This window comes from Sinocyclocheilus grahami, unplaced genomic scaffold, assembly GCF_001515645.1.
Source record: "Sinocyclocheilus grahami isolate Dianchi unplaced genomic scaffold, SAMN03320097.WGS_v1.1 scaffold17.1, whole genome shotgun sequence".
Taxonomy (NCBI): Eukaryota; Metazoa; Chordata; class Actinopteri; order Cypriniformes; family Cyprinidae; genus Sinocyclocheilus; species Sinocyclocheilus grahami.
In genome coordinates this window covers 1,187,810-1,202,673 of record NW_015505196.1, presented here as the reverse complement: position 1 = coordinate 1,202,673, position 14,864 = coordinate 1,187,810, and the positions used below count along the sequence as shown (strand labels likewise).

The following is a 14,864-nucleotide window of genomic DNA, read 5'->3' as shown; positions in this document are numbered from 1 at the left end:
GAACTAACAAATATATATATATATATATATATATATATATATATATATATATATATATTGCATGTGAACAGTGTTATTTTAGTATTATTTACATATGAACAATTTATTTTATTATTTATATTCATATTTTGAATTAGCGTTCAAATTTAGTTTTCATTTTAGTTATTTTTTATCATTCATTCATTACATTAATTTACTTATATTTATTTTAATTATCCGGGTTTTTTTTCTTCAGTTTTTTTGCCCAGGAAACATTTCTAATTTTAATTTAAAGTTGTTTATCTTCTAATATTTATATTGCACTATTTTACCTTTATTTCAATGAACAAATAAAGTTTTTAATAGGATTATTTACAAAAACAACACTGGGTGTGATGACATTGTGAAAAAAAAAAAAATCACAAAATAGCCCAAGATATTAAATATACCTCAAAAAATGCACAATACTACTTTAGCATATTTACATTATGTAATAGTTGAACATTAATTACACAGCATTTATTTATAGACACAGCACCTATCTTATCAGCCATGCTAACCTACAAAACTACTGTCTAATTTGAGATTAAGATGCGTCTAAAAACAAGCTAGAGAGGTGAAGGCAAATTGGATGAACAGCTTTTAGTACAACTGCATTTGATTGAATTGAAATTTAATTCCATTAGAGGACATTTTGAACCTTGAACCTTGTGTGACGCAAAAAAAAAAAAAAAAAAAATTACAAGCTCCATGTAAGCCAGTTACATAGACCAACTGCAGTAGCCTTGCTTAGATGTACAGCAAACTCATTATCCTCTTCCTTGGTCAAATTAAATGATGCTTCAAAAGGGTAGTAAAAACCAAGACGGTTTTGTAGAATGGTATTTTAGCGGATAAGTAAATATGCACTTTGATTGCGCTGATATAGTTACATGAATATTTAATGAAGTCTTCTTTGCCGGGTAAAATTCATCTAAATATTCAGAGCTAGAAAGGGCAGGAAGGTTGTGAGCTTAATGTGAAATCACTAAACTGACAAAACAACTAGGTATGACCTGAGGAGACGGGACTTCTTCTAATACTGAGGCTTTTCAACTAGGCTATAAATAATTCATAAATACAGTAAAAGTTTAAAAAGAAAAAAAAGATACAAAGAAAGAAAAAGTATCAAGATAATATACTAGACCAACATAGACACCAAAAAAGAAATAAGTAAAAACATCAAAAGCACCTTTATGTACAAAATAACTATGATAATATGCAATAATGACACACAATTTTCCAAATGCATGGCATGGTTTCCCATGACCTCTTGCCGCTGTAATTTACAGCAGCGATCGCTAAATGGACAGGATGATCCCAGTAAACCGTCACAAGATCCGGATGGGGGATCAAAGGAGGATGTTCAAGTCAGATGCTACTCCAGTCACATACACACACATATGACTTCTAGCTGCATCCCCTAACAGCACATCTCCCATGCACCTTCTTCGTATTCCATTAAAGTGTCAGAGAGCCCTTGAAGTGTCACCTGTGCACCATTAGTCGTTTCATCTAACTCATACAATGCTCTGGGGCCACGGTCAAACAATTATGCCAGCGCTAACATTGGTTTTTATAAGTCAGCGAGGATCATGTTTGAACATCATCTCCTAAGAGAGTCATTTTTGCATTCAGATGCTAACATGCTTTCAAGAACCAGAGAAAGACCTGATATAACCCCAGAGAGCCTCAAAACAGACTTTTCAAATCCATATTCAGAAATACTTTTATAAAGCACACACCAGCCCTTTGAAATAAATTCTTGCAGAATAAATAAATACATGGTTTGTTTAACAAACGTTAAGTCTCATCCTCGAAAAGATTGGAGGTAGGCACTAATGCAAATTTGTACTGATGTAGGCTAATGCTGCCCTCTACTGGGGGGGGGGGGGGAAAGGATCATGTTTGAACATCATCTCCTAAGAGAGTCATTTTTGCATTCAGATGCTAACATGCTTTCAAGAACCAGAGAAAGACCTGATATAACCCCAGAGAGCCTCAAAACAGACTTTTCAAATCCATATTCAGAAATACTTTTATAAAGCACACACCAGCCCTTTGAAATAAATTCTTGCAGAATAAATAAATACACGGTTTGTTTAACAAACGTTAAGTCTCATCCTCGAAATGATTGGAGGTAGGCACTAATGCAAATTTGTACTGATGTAGGCTAATGCTGCCCTCTACTGGGGGGGGGGGAAATCCAATAATAATTCATATGGCAGATGCTTCCATTTAATTTTAGTCTTTAATTCAATATTTCCAGTGCTTTATTTACATCTGTTCTCATGGGGCTGTAAGCCAGCACAGTTTACAGTAACGCATCCAAGTCATACATAAGCCATCAAACTTCAAAGCTCTCTTGATTATGCTCTCCTCAAATGATATTCCATTTGATGCCAAAACTTGAATAAAAAATGTGCTCCATGAATCAATAAATATTTGCATTATCATTCCATATTTATTGAGAGATGAATGTTTTGGACTGTCAAATAGTCTCTTAACTGTGTGGATGTGTATACATGTTTACTGTTGTTAAATGTTCGTAAATCTATGAGTGTTTATAGGCTATATATAATCAGGAAATAAACTGAATACATGGAAAAACATACACTTTCTTGTTAAACGTTGATTTAAAAAAAACTAATCAATAAATAAAATAAATAAACAAACAAACAAACGCCCAGTCGCCATAAGCGCGCGAACTTTGAACTGACGCAGAGCCTAACAGACTCAAGTATTTGTAAATCAATTAACATTGTAACGTGTTAAAGTAAACGTGTATAGTGTTACTCCTAAGAACGGTGGTGTTGTATATGTGTTAGTGAGGACTAATGTGACATTATAGCCAATCACTGATTCTGAAGCAGCATAAAAAAGAAAAACGTGAAATAAATCAATCATACTGATAAACCAATAACAATAACAAACAGTTTAAATATTTGTTTCTAATATTTATACAGAATTTTAAATAATTTTTCGAGTACTGAGGGACAAAAGTAAAACAAACCTGCATACAAACAAACAAGGTTCCTCAGCAACTTCTTAGAAGTAGGCCTATAAATGTGAAATGCTAAAACTCATATGCCAATATCACAGTGGGTTATGTATATGCCTTACATTAGGATTAGACAAGCCATTTATTCTAATTGAAAGAGTAGCTAGGCTACTTTAAAGATTGATGAAAAATCGATTTGAAGACTAAATAAAATATATTGACCACTTTGTCTCCAATCTGATGACTCATTAGTCAAATGCATTGTTCTCTTTGATCTATGCATTTCCATAGCTTCCCTGTAAGCTTTTCACTCAGTGTAATTTATTTATTATCAGCACAATACAACTTTTGACTGCACTGTTGCATGATGGTCACAAGCAGACATTTCTAATTTGGAGTAGGCTTATTTGTTCTGGAGAGATACAAGTCAACAGTATCACTGGCTTGTGAAGTTTGTTTTGACTTTCTTTTTTACTTCCTCCATAATCCTTCTTGCATTTTATTTATTTATTTGTTTGTTTACTCTTTTTCTGAAATCTTAGCACCAGGTGGTCTTATCAAACCTGACAGAGACCCAGAGTTTGCAGTATCCAGTGAAAAGCTACAAATACACAGGATATGGTAAGGAGAAAATCAAATTGTTCAAAAGTTATTTTTTACATTTTTTTTTTTTTTACATAAATCAACTCTTTCTTGCATATATTTTTGATCATGTATTCACCCTACAGAAAATAAAATCACAGAGCATTTGTCCATCGATACATTCCTGAACCGCTCGTCGTATGTAGGGTTGCAAGTGTCTCATTCAGCTTTAGTAGATACAAATTTTCAAATTTTTCTGGCACATGTAACTGATGATATAAAGGTTATTTGAGGTCATTGTCCTCAAATGATAAAGTGGTCATTGCATGTGAGGCAGTCAGTCTAACCAGAGAAGATGACTGTGTGCAATGCCTCAACTGCTCACAGAAGTCGCATGCTCATTGAATTACACTGTACACTTCATGGCACACAGTTCAGACAGCAGTTATTTAATGACTTCCTAAGGTTTTTTTTTATTTCAGTCACATTTTTTGTTTGTTTTAATTACAGTGTCATGCCCCACACAGTTCTTTTTCAAACACAGTAACTGTTGTCAGTGTGTGTAACAGCTTCCAAAGCTTATGACATAGGACATAAAACTTGTGATGCAAATCAAACTGGAACTTTAATAGAGGTGTTAAAGACATTATTAGTTTTAAAGAATTACATTATCATTTTTTTAAGGAAGCCATCTTTAGCATGGTCATATAAAATGCCTGGTGGATTTAAAAAAAATATATATATAATAATAATAATAATAATAAATTCCTGATTCATTCATTTAAGCCATTAATATAATTTGTAATAAATACGTAGGCTAATTATTTGACAACAAACACATAATAATGACTTTTTTCATAATCTGAAAACATTTCCAACATCTTTATCAAATATATTTTATTTAGTTTATATTCACTATGTAAACCTTTCCCCTGGAATGCATGCAATGCAACTAAAACTACATTTTTTGTTCATTTTTCAACTAAATGATTAACTATAGTTCATTTGATTTTTTTATATCCTATGCTACACATATACTGCATCAAAATAAAATGTTTTTTTTTTAGACATTCTGGTCTATCAAGATCTACACATACAAAACAGAACAATTTCACTGAACAGACCTCCAATGTTATATCAGCCTTATTTAATTAAAAAAGACAACCTTTGCTTCTATTAGCTCAGATATGCTTGTTTAGGCATTCACTCTTGCTCAGAACAGCAGATTGGCATCCATATCCTCTGTAGGAATGAAAATACGAGAAAAAAAAGGTGAAAAACCTGGTTTGTTTTTAAAGTTTTTGATTTATTTAAAACGTGCATAAATAATGCATTTAAAGTGAATGAATAACAAATTAAAATCACTTTGAGCTATTTAAGATGAGGCCTTCAAAATAGTCTTACCTTCCTTAATGCCAAAGCAGCTGCACCACTCCTTGAAGGAGACCAATTTGTCCTTGTCAGCATCACACTTTTGGAAAAAGACTGAGGTGCAATGCTCCATTGGAACTAGGGGAACGCGCAGTGGAGCCAGCTCAGAGTGAGAAAGAAACCTGCAACAGCACAATGTGAAAAAAACAACAACACAATTTGTCTAAAAATTAATTAACAGAAGAAAGAAAATCTTATGAGCATATTTCATGTCCACTCCATTTGACAGACCAACACTAGATTCTTAAAGCTATTATATGAAATTTTCTCACATCTCAGTTTAATGCAGAGAGACATTTATAAGTAAATCATTCGTATAGGCAGATTTCCCCCACACTGCAGCTTTAAAGCCTCTGTCTGACCACTGACGTTGTGGAGGATGGATATTGGCACCAAGTCTGTCTTTTTCTGGAAATGTCCCTCAACCACATCCTGACACCGGCTAAAAATATTACTGAACCTCCTGTATGAGTAAGTCAGAGTTAGAATAGTTTCTGCCTCAGACATCTTGCCCACGAATTGCCCATTCGTGACCAATCCCGTATGCACATACTGTAGAGCTCCAAACTGCAGAGAATTTCCCAAAATCGCTATGTTCTCATCTAATTGGGCAGCTTTAAGCAAATTTCAGGAATCAGGAATCAGAGATATTTTTATCAGTCTTTTGGTCAAAACTTTGGCTGCAAGACAAAAGTTAGAAGGAAATTTGACTTCATTTACAGAGATATTTGGGATTTCTCCTTTCTGATAAACTAAAGAATATTGCAAGGAGAAGTCTGCACAAACACACAGCCCTCACTTGTCTGAAGGATGCTGGTCCATCTGTGCAAACTGCCAGTGCACTGGATAGATGTACATGTTGTAGTTCTTCTCAAAGTCCTGCTGTAGAATCTCAACGGGGTGATCGCCTGCATGAAGACGTCTCTCACTCTCAAAGATCTTCTCAACCTGTTGAGCAGAGCATTCGTCATCTGTGATGAATTCATATTTGGTGGTTTAGATACAATCAAGGGCTAGTAGTACATCAACACTGTATTTTACTGTCAAAAGCTGGAGAGCTGAATAGAATTTGTCTACCGTTTATTGTTTTAAACATCCTATTGGTCTCTTTGGGAGACATGTGATATCTAGATGAAAAACTATCTGTCCAGTATTATTGATAGACATACCCTGATACTTTGTTTAGCTGTGAGAAAGCCAGGAGACATGGATTCATGTTCATATAACTGCAAAAGCACATTCTTCAGCCAATCTCGCATACGCAGAGGGAACTGCACCAGCTCCGACTCTGGACATGGAGGAATAACTACCAGACAAAACATGCAAAATAAACATTAGGAGAAATAAAAATAGACAAAAGTCAAAGAATTGTAGTTATACATTAAGAGTATGGAACTATGAAATAATGTCATTTAAATTAAGTGGTAATACTGATTTTAGCTGAGTTCAGATTGAGTTTATATTGAAGTGTCTGAATTGTTATTGCAGACTTCATCTTGCTAAATCTGAGTGCAGTTTCTGAGACATTGTTAAGAAATCTTCAGATACTCTACATATAAGTAAATCTTTAAATCTATATTTACACCTAAATTGTCACCAAATTTTGCCTCTCAGGTGCAAACAATAAAAAGAAGCATATCAGTATTCCTTACATTTGCAGGATCCAGTGTAATCCAGGTGAAGTCTGTGGCCTATTTTGGTCCCCTCAAGGCCACACTTGGTGGCAAAAAGCTGACAGGATGTGTCATATGTCTTATTGTCAGTTCCACATACCTACAATGAAAATGTCCCAATGACAACAGCATATTATTAGCAAATGTTATTATTATACTTTTTTCTTCAATCAGTATGTTAATTATAGACTTAATCTGTAATGGAATTTGTAACTATTCACTCTCAGAACGTACAAAACTTTCACTGGGGCAATGTCCTTACAAAAGGTACTAATATGTACTTTTAAAGTACTAATATGCAACTTTAAGATACTAATATGTACGATTTAGAGGTAAATGAGTATGTACTTTCAAGCTTTTGTAACTTTTTTTCTGGAGAGTGTACGTTTGGAAGTTAAAGCAGTTTTACTGTAATCAGCTGAATGCAAATTAAGCTAATTACGTACACGTACATGCTCAAAATCATTTACACTGGTAGGACATTCTGATGGCTCCTGACACACACAGACGGGTTTGTTCTCATCATTCATTTTGCATGTTTTTCCTCTTTTACAGCGAAAGTTCTCACAGGGGTCTGGATAAAACAATGAAAGAATGTGTAAATATCTTGTCAAATACTGTATCCTCAAATCAAGCATCCACTGCTGCTTTAAAAGGCTCTCAGAGAGACATCTAATGAAGGTTAAATATAACAACCCTGTAAAAAGTGCCAGCATTCCTTTGCCTCTGCTGGTTTGGACAGAGTGTAAAGCAGGGGCTAAGGCTCTCATTGACTTCTTAAGCCAGGGCGGTTTAACAGTCTATGTTAAAGAAAAACTCTGCTCAGCAGATTCCTAATAAGAATTTGTGGCTATGGAGACAATGTTGAAACAACACTCACCATCTGGCAACCCCTGTCCACTGGGCCGATGGGTGGGTCGAATGTCAGGGTAAAGCTCCATAGCGGCCCTGATCTGTACAGGATTCATCCCCACCAAGCGAGACTGTAAAGAGGCACAACCAACACATTTAAACATTTCAAAATCTTTGGAGGGAATATACTAAAAATATGTGGCCTAATTCAAATACTTTAAACTAGCGCACCTGCTTAAACTATCCATGATTTTTCAAATAAGAATTTTTCTTATGTAAGACTTCCTATTCATTAACTACTAAATGTAAACGTAAATGATTCTCCTCACTTATTTGCTTTTGCTCACGCTAACGGTTAGGTTTAGGTTTATTTTGTTTCATATTCAGTAGGACTTTAAAGGGATAGTTCATCCAAAAATGAAAAATTCTGTCATTAATTACTCACTCTCATCCAAACCCGTAAGACCTTCGTTCATCTTCGGAACACAAATTAAGATATTTTTGATGAAATGTGAGAGCTCTCAGACCCTGCACAGACAGCAACGCAACTGTAATGTTCCCAGGTCCAGAAACGTAGTAAGGACATTGGTAAAACAGTCCATGTGACATCAGTGGCTCAACTCGCAAGCTGCAAGAATACTTTTTGAGCACAAAGAAAACAAAAATAACAATTTATTCAACAATTGTTCTCCCCCGAGTTATGTCTTCCGCCATTTTAGAGAGTATCACAATGCATACGCACGCTTTCCCCTAAGTGTAATCAACGCTGATTACGCTCATGCGTGCGTTTTCTCCCCCGAACGTAAACAACGCTGATTACGTCGATTATGCTCTTGGGTACTCTCCAAAATGGCGGAAGATGTAACTCGGGGGAGAAGAATTGTTATTTTTGTTTTCTTTGCGCTCAAAAAGTATTCTCGTATAGTGAAGTTGAGCCACTGTTGTCACATGGACTGTTTTACCTATGTCCTTACTACTTTTCTGGACCTGGGAACATTACAGTTGCGTTTCTGTCTATGCAGGGTCTGAGAGCTCTCACATTTCATCAAAAATATCTTAATTTGTGTTCCGAAGATGAACGAAGGTCTTACAGGTTTGGAACGCCATGAGGGTGAGTAATTAATGACAGAATTTTCAGTTTGGGGTGAACTAACCCTTTAACCTTTCAATGACACTGATATTTATCTTGAGAAATGTCGCGATAGACAAAGAACCAACATAAAATTTCTGAGAAATATGGACATGCTTTTAGCACTAATCAGTGAACATTTTACTTCAGAACTGCTAGCTTTTGTGTTTGAGCCGCAATTAGCATAAAAAGATCAATAATTTTGTTTGCACTGTGTGTAAATAACCTACATATGGTGTTAATAGCATGTAGTTAAACTGTTTGCGGTGGTTAGTGAATTCAGCCTCTACTTCTTTACAAAGTATTAATCTACTAAAAGCACATGTGTAGGCTATATACTGTACTAGCATGTATTGTAAAAAGCTTAGAGTCCTGTTGTGTGTTCATCTAGAACAGGGATCCTCAAATCTGGCCCACGAGATCCACTTTCCTGCAGAGTTTAGCTCTAACCCTAATCAAACACACCTGAGCAAGCTAATCAATGTCTTCAGGATCATTCGAAAATCACAGGTAGCTGAGTTTGATCAGGGTTGGAGCTAAACTCTGCAGTGCATTGGACCGCCAGGGCAAGATTTGAGGAACCCTGATCTAGAAAATGCTCATCTACTTTAAGATAACAATGTATGTGTGATGCATTTTGTACCCATTTCCCATTCTTCTTTCTGGTTTTAGGCTCTGTATTTTCAGTGGGCTCCTCCAGTTTTTCTGGGTCTTTCCTATGGTTATGTTCTTCAGTTGCTTCCATTGTACTGGCTTGGTCACTCTGCATCTTCCCCAGCTGCTGGTTGTTTCGCTGCTTCTTGGGTTTGCTCTTTCCATGGCTGTTACCTTCATTTTTCAGCTTTTTCTTCTCCTTCTTTGTCTTCTTGCCACTAGAAAGAATAGCACCCTCAGATTCAGTGCTGTTCTTCTCATCCTGTTGATCACTCTTCTCTTGTTCATTGTCATTCTCAGAGTCTTGTAAAGGCTCATCTTGGGTTTGTTCTGCTGGCACATCCTGTTCTTCTGCAATGTCCTCAGAGTCAGTGTTGGATTGCTGAGAATCATAGTCCACTGTGACTGTGGGAATCACGTCTTCAGCTGTTTCCTCCGTCTCTTTTTCCTTATTGTTGATGGTTGAAGCTTTGACCTCCTCCAGCTTGCTGGGTAGTGGCTGTGAAGCCTCACGGTCAGCTGCATAGTCCAAATCAATTGGGATCTCTGACTCAGTACTGCTGTCGGTCTCATTTGCATCCTCTACCTTGTTCTCACCTTCTCTTTTTTCAGTTCCATCTTCATTCTTCATTGTAGATTTTCCATCTTTCTTTCCCTCCTCCTCCATCTCCTTCATTTCTTTGTCTTTTTTTGAACTATCATCATCTTCATCCTCCTCCACAGGTTCATCTACGTCCTCGGGGACCTGTAGGAGTTGAGACAGTGCCTCCTCACTCAGGAGCAAAGGTGTATTCTTCTCACCTTCCTCTGAGCCTTCAAGCTCTTCTGCCCCAGCTTGCTTCATCTCCACACGACTCTCATTCTCCTCACTCTTGTCCTCATCCTCTGGGTCCTGTGTGCTGGACTCAAAAGGCAGAAATGTGGGCAGGACTCCATCGTTATGGTCATGACGCTTCACTGACTCTGGCTTAAAAAAATGAAAAAAGTTAAATAATAATAATTATTATTTTAGGAAGATTTTTAATTTTATTTTTAAAAAGCCTACATTTAAGCAACATATAACTGACTGACAATTTTCAAGCAAGCAAATGATATATCCTGTATTAATTTATAAAACAACAAAAAAAATGAAATATTTTGATTGAATTAGTGTTCTTTAACAAATCAGTTGAGTGAATAATTCAATGACTCTCTCAAACAGACGTCAGTTGTTTGTTTCTGAACGAATCAAATTTTTGGAACAATCTTTTTTTATATTTTCTATATAATATAATAATAATAATATACATTTTTTTAACATTTAAAATGTATAATTGTATATAATTTATAAATATATTAAAATATACTGTAGGCACATGGCTGAAAAATAATATATTTTTTAACATGTAAAATGTATAATTGTATATAATTTATAAATATATTAAAATGGTCACATGGCTGAAAAAAATGTCTTGAAAACTATAAGAAACACAATTTAATGCAGAAGTATATGTATTATTTTTATTTTTTTCAGAGGTCTTCGAGTAAATTTAATCTTTTTAAGGATTACCTGCTCTTTTGGAGTCGGGTTGTGTTTGAAATGCTGATTTTTTCCATGATGCTTACTTTGTACCTAAAAGATAGATAGATAGATAGATAGATAGATAGATAGATATCTCACCAGGTAGCAATAAGTAGGACAGTATAATACCATGGTGAAGTTTCTTTATGAAAATTTTCATTTTTCAGCATAGACTTTGCACAGATGTGGCAAACATGCACACATTATTGCACACGATGTTCACTGCTTTATTTACGGAACAAACTGTATTTACTCAGACAACCATCTTGTTTCAGCTGCACGACTCCTACAAACTCATACCAACATGAAATTACATTGCTGTTTATGTAATCCTTCATACTCAATTGGTTGAGACTATCTATGGCTAACCACTCTGTTGTAATTTCCTGGAGGAATGCAGATATTTTGCCAGTGAAGTATCGCCATTCTATTTCCTGATAAGTAACTAATGTTGAGAGTCCATTTACATTACATTCTCCAAGCTGAACTGAAAAACATGCCTTTGTCTTATGATTTAAGCGAGGCATTTTGTCATTTTAAATCTACACAATTATCCTTTCACCAACCATGGGACTGTGGGATTGATTTACTGCCCAGCGGAACTCCATTTAAGAGTTAGTCTACTCCCATTCCAATCCCAAGAGTAAGGCAATGGAATAATATATAGCCATGTTTGTGATTAGCTATGTCAAACCCTCTCTGTTGGCCCGGGTCATATATTACAACAGATTTCATTACAGCTTACAATGTTCCCGCTGATTTATCTGCACACTTGATAACATTTGATTGACTCTCTAAAAGCTCCTTGTCTCAAATTCCCAGCATGCATATTTCTTACTGCTTGCGTTTTGAACGTTGTTCTTCTTGGAAACGTCTTTTGGGTTGGTGTCTGATTCCATTTGGTTCTTTGACCTTTGAACATGATTGTGGGCTTATAAAAATATTGCTGAGTATTTGGAGATTTTACTTACATATGCAGCCAGTGCTGAGACCAAAAAGCAGAAGAGAAACAGGTCTTTCTTCATCTCTAGAAAAAAATTAAATAAAATCAACAATAATTTGTATGGATGTCAGCAGAGTCCTGTGTCCTCTCTTAAAACTGCCTGAAAAACTTGAAGTGACATGATGTGCCCATTCTCTATTCTTTCTATCTAAGAATTCTGCTGTTCTGCCCTCTGGGCCATTCTCACACAGGGTTCAGAGTTCTCCATCTGTATGCTGGACGTACTCCTGCCATGACACCCAGCATAAATCAGTCGCCTCAGTTGTCGTGGTAACAGGGCCCAGGAGATGAGCCCCACTCAAAAGTCACATTCAAAGTCCGGAGGGGCAAAGCAAACATCAGAAGCTACTAGACTGGAAAAAGAGTCGACTAAGTACACAAGCTTTTTGCTTCCTGCACAGAGACAATGTGCCCATTATTGGCTATGTTGATGTGGACAATGACTGGGGTGCAATGGCATGAAGATACTGCATGCCAAAAGATGATATATAACTTCTCATTATTAATTTATTTTGTTTTCTTTTTGTTTTAAAAACACACAGTAAATTTATAACAATGACTTCAATTTCACAGTGCACATTTTAATTCCGGATTATTTATTATGTAAAACTTTGTACTTTCAGAAAACAAACATAGAATAAACAGATTCAACTTGTGCTAGAAGAATCTCCAGTAATTAAAAACTGCAAATAAATGAAAATATACATTGTTATTGATACACCAACATGATATGCATCATATTTTTTTTGCATTATCTTTTATTTCATTTCACTTTATTATTCCAGAAGTGATCATTTAATTAATTCACTATAAATTGAAATTTGAGACTTACCTGAGCTGTGATGTTGCCGATAAAAGGGGAGGAATTTCGAGTCACAGAGAGTCACGGAGAGGCAGTCAGTCAAAGTACCTCTCACTCCTTTCTGCCTCCCCCTCAGCACTGTACATCAGATGCCCTTCATCTGCACCCGGACATTCACAGAGACACAAATAACTGAAGCTTCGGTGGGGGGTGGGGAGAAGAACAGAGCGATGGAGAGTCACTCCAAAGCACATTGTTACAATTTAACCTTACTCAAACATTAAAAATGTGTTTAATGTTTCCAGTGTATTAGCATTTTTGGATTCAAATTATTTAACATTTTATTTGAACTAACGAATTATGTTTTCTAAAAAAAAAAAAAAGAAAAAAAAAGAAAAAAAAAAGAGACCTCCTGGTGCTCGGTAGATTTTCAGATCTTGAAGCTATGAGCAGCCCTGGACAGGGAATTGTGACATTCAAAGCTAAAAGCAGATATTAAAAGCCACCTGTAGATGGCGAACAGTGTTTTTGCAGACCTTGAATCTTTGCCAACTGGCTGCCACCAGAGTATATTATTAACTGTGCATCTATTTTGGAATCAGAATATCAGTTTGTTTGGGTTTGTTTAAATAAAATCTATCTATCTATCTATCTATCTATCTATCTATCTATCTATCTATCTGTCTGTACACACACACATACATTACATATATATTTATATTATAATTAGATTTTTTATTTTATATATGCATACACTGCTGTTCAAAAGTTTGGGATCAGTAAGATTTTAATGTTTTTTTTAATGGAGTCTCTTGTGCTCATCAAGGCTGTATTCATTTGATAAAAAATACAGAAAAAACTTGTAATGTTGCGAGATACTATTTCAATTTCTAATATTGGTTTTCTGTTTTAATATACTTTAAAATTGTATTTATTTCTGTGATCAAAGCTGAATTTTCAGCATCATTACTCCAGTATTCAGTGTCACATGATCCTTCAGAAATCATACTAATATATACTGATTTATTATCAGTGTTGGAAACAGTTGTGCTGCTTTTTTTTTTTTTTTCCTCGGTGAAACTGTGCTACTTTTTCTGGATTCTTAATTTAAAGAACAGCACTTATTTAAAATTAAAATATTTTCTAACAATATGAATCTTTACCATCACTTTTTATCCATTTAACACGTCCTTGCTGAATAAAAGTATTCATTACATTCAAAAAAAAAAGAAAGAAAAAAATTTACCTACTCCAAACTTTTGAACGGTATTGTAACACAAGAATTCCATTAAGAATAAATGTTGTTTTTTTATTATTATTATATTATATTCATAAAATAATCTTGAAAAAAGTATCACAGGTTCCAAAAAACATGAAGCAGCACAACCGTTTCCAACACTGAAAATAAATCAGCATTGATTTCTGAAGGATCATGTGACACTCAGGAATAGGCAGTATTTCAGATACATCTATTTAAAATACTATTTTGTATTTGAAAGCCTTCGGCAAAAATCTAATGTAATTAGTATTTAAATACATTTAAGATTAGTATTTTTGTATTTTCAAAATACATAAAATACTTTGTGCCAGTCAACCTCTTTATCAGGGTGTTGATTTAGTTCAGACACACCCCCTCCCCCAACCCCAACATTCATCACCTGAGCTGCAGCTGTACAACTCCATTCAGCATTGGGTGAGTGACTTTTCTGGAATAAGATAAGGTGAGGATATCATGGTCAATTGTACATGTTGTTTAAAGTTAAAATAGTGCATCATTCAGATTTGCAGTCAGTTTACATGAAAGAGTAAAAGAGCACTGACAAAGGGAAAATAGCGTTAGCCAATCAGTTTTAATAGTTAATCGGTTGTTGTTTACCTAGCTTGTCAAATGCGTTTAAAGGGGTCATATGATGCTATTTTAAAGATCATTATTATGTGTATTTGGTGTAACAGAATATGTTGACATGCTTTAATGTTCAAAAAACACATTATTTTTCAAATACTGTACATTATTGTAGGTCCTCTATGCCCCGCCTCTCTCAAACAGTAGTTTTCAACAAAGCCCCCTCCTTTGACAAGCGCAGTCTGCTCTGATTGGCCAGCTGACCCAGTGCATTGTGACTGGCCGAACACCACAAGCACGCGTCGGAAATGTAAC

At 35.3% G+C, this 14,864-nt stretch overlaps 1 protein-coding gene across 1 annotated transcript; it reads right to left on the bottom strand.

Annotated features, from left to right (window-relative positions):
* Positions 1–4,354: 4,354 nt before the first annotated feature.
* Positions 4,355–12,904, bottom strand: LOC107550753 (SPARC-like protein 1). The gene is made up of 11 exons (XM_016232121.1): positions 12,737–12,904; positions 11,873–11,928; positions 10,890–10,952; positions 9,330–10,307; positions 7,586–7,688; positions 7,158–7,279; positions 6,685–6,805; positions 6,202–6,338; positions 5,832–5,980; positions 5,006–5,154; positions 4,355–4,843 (listed from the first exon to the last, which is right to left on the bottom strand). Exons 2-11 carry the CDS (start codon positions 11,924–11,926, stop codon positions 4,815–4,817), a joined length of 1,905 nt encoding a protein of 634 aa, XP_016087607.1. The 5' UTR covers positions 11,927–11,928; positions 12,737–12,904; the 3' UTR covers positions 4,355–4,814.
* Between the last annotated feature and the right edge of the window lie 1,960 nt (positions 12,905–14,864).

Excerpts from the sequence above, each read along its gene's own strand:
- LOC107550753 (XM_016232121.1), bottom strand. The coding sequence starts at position 11,926 with ATGAAGAAAGACCTGTTTCTCTTCTGCTTTTTGGTCTCAGCACTGGCT. Across the intron at positions 6,339-6,684 it reads TTACACTGGATCCTGCAAAT|TTATTCCTCCATGTCCAGAG; the intron begins GTAAGGAATACT and ends TTTGTCTGGTAG. Across the intron at positions 5,981-6,201 it reads CAGCTAAACAAAGTATCAGG|GTTGAGAAGATCTTTGAGAG; the intron begins GTATGTCTATCA and ends TCTGCTCAACAG.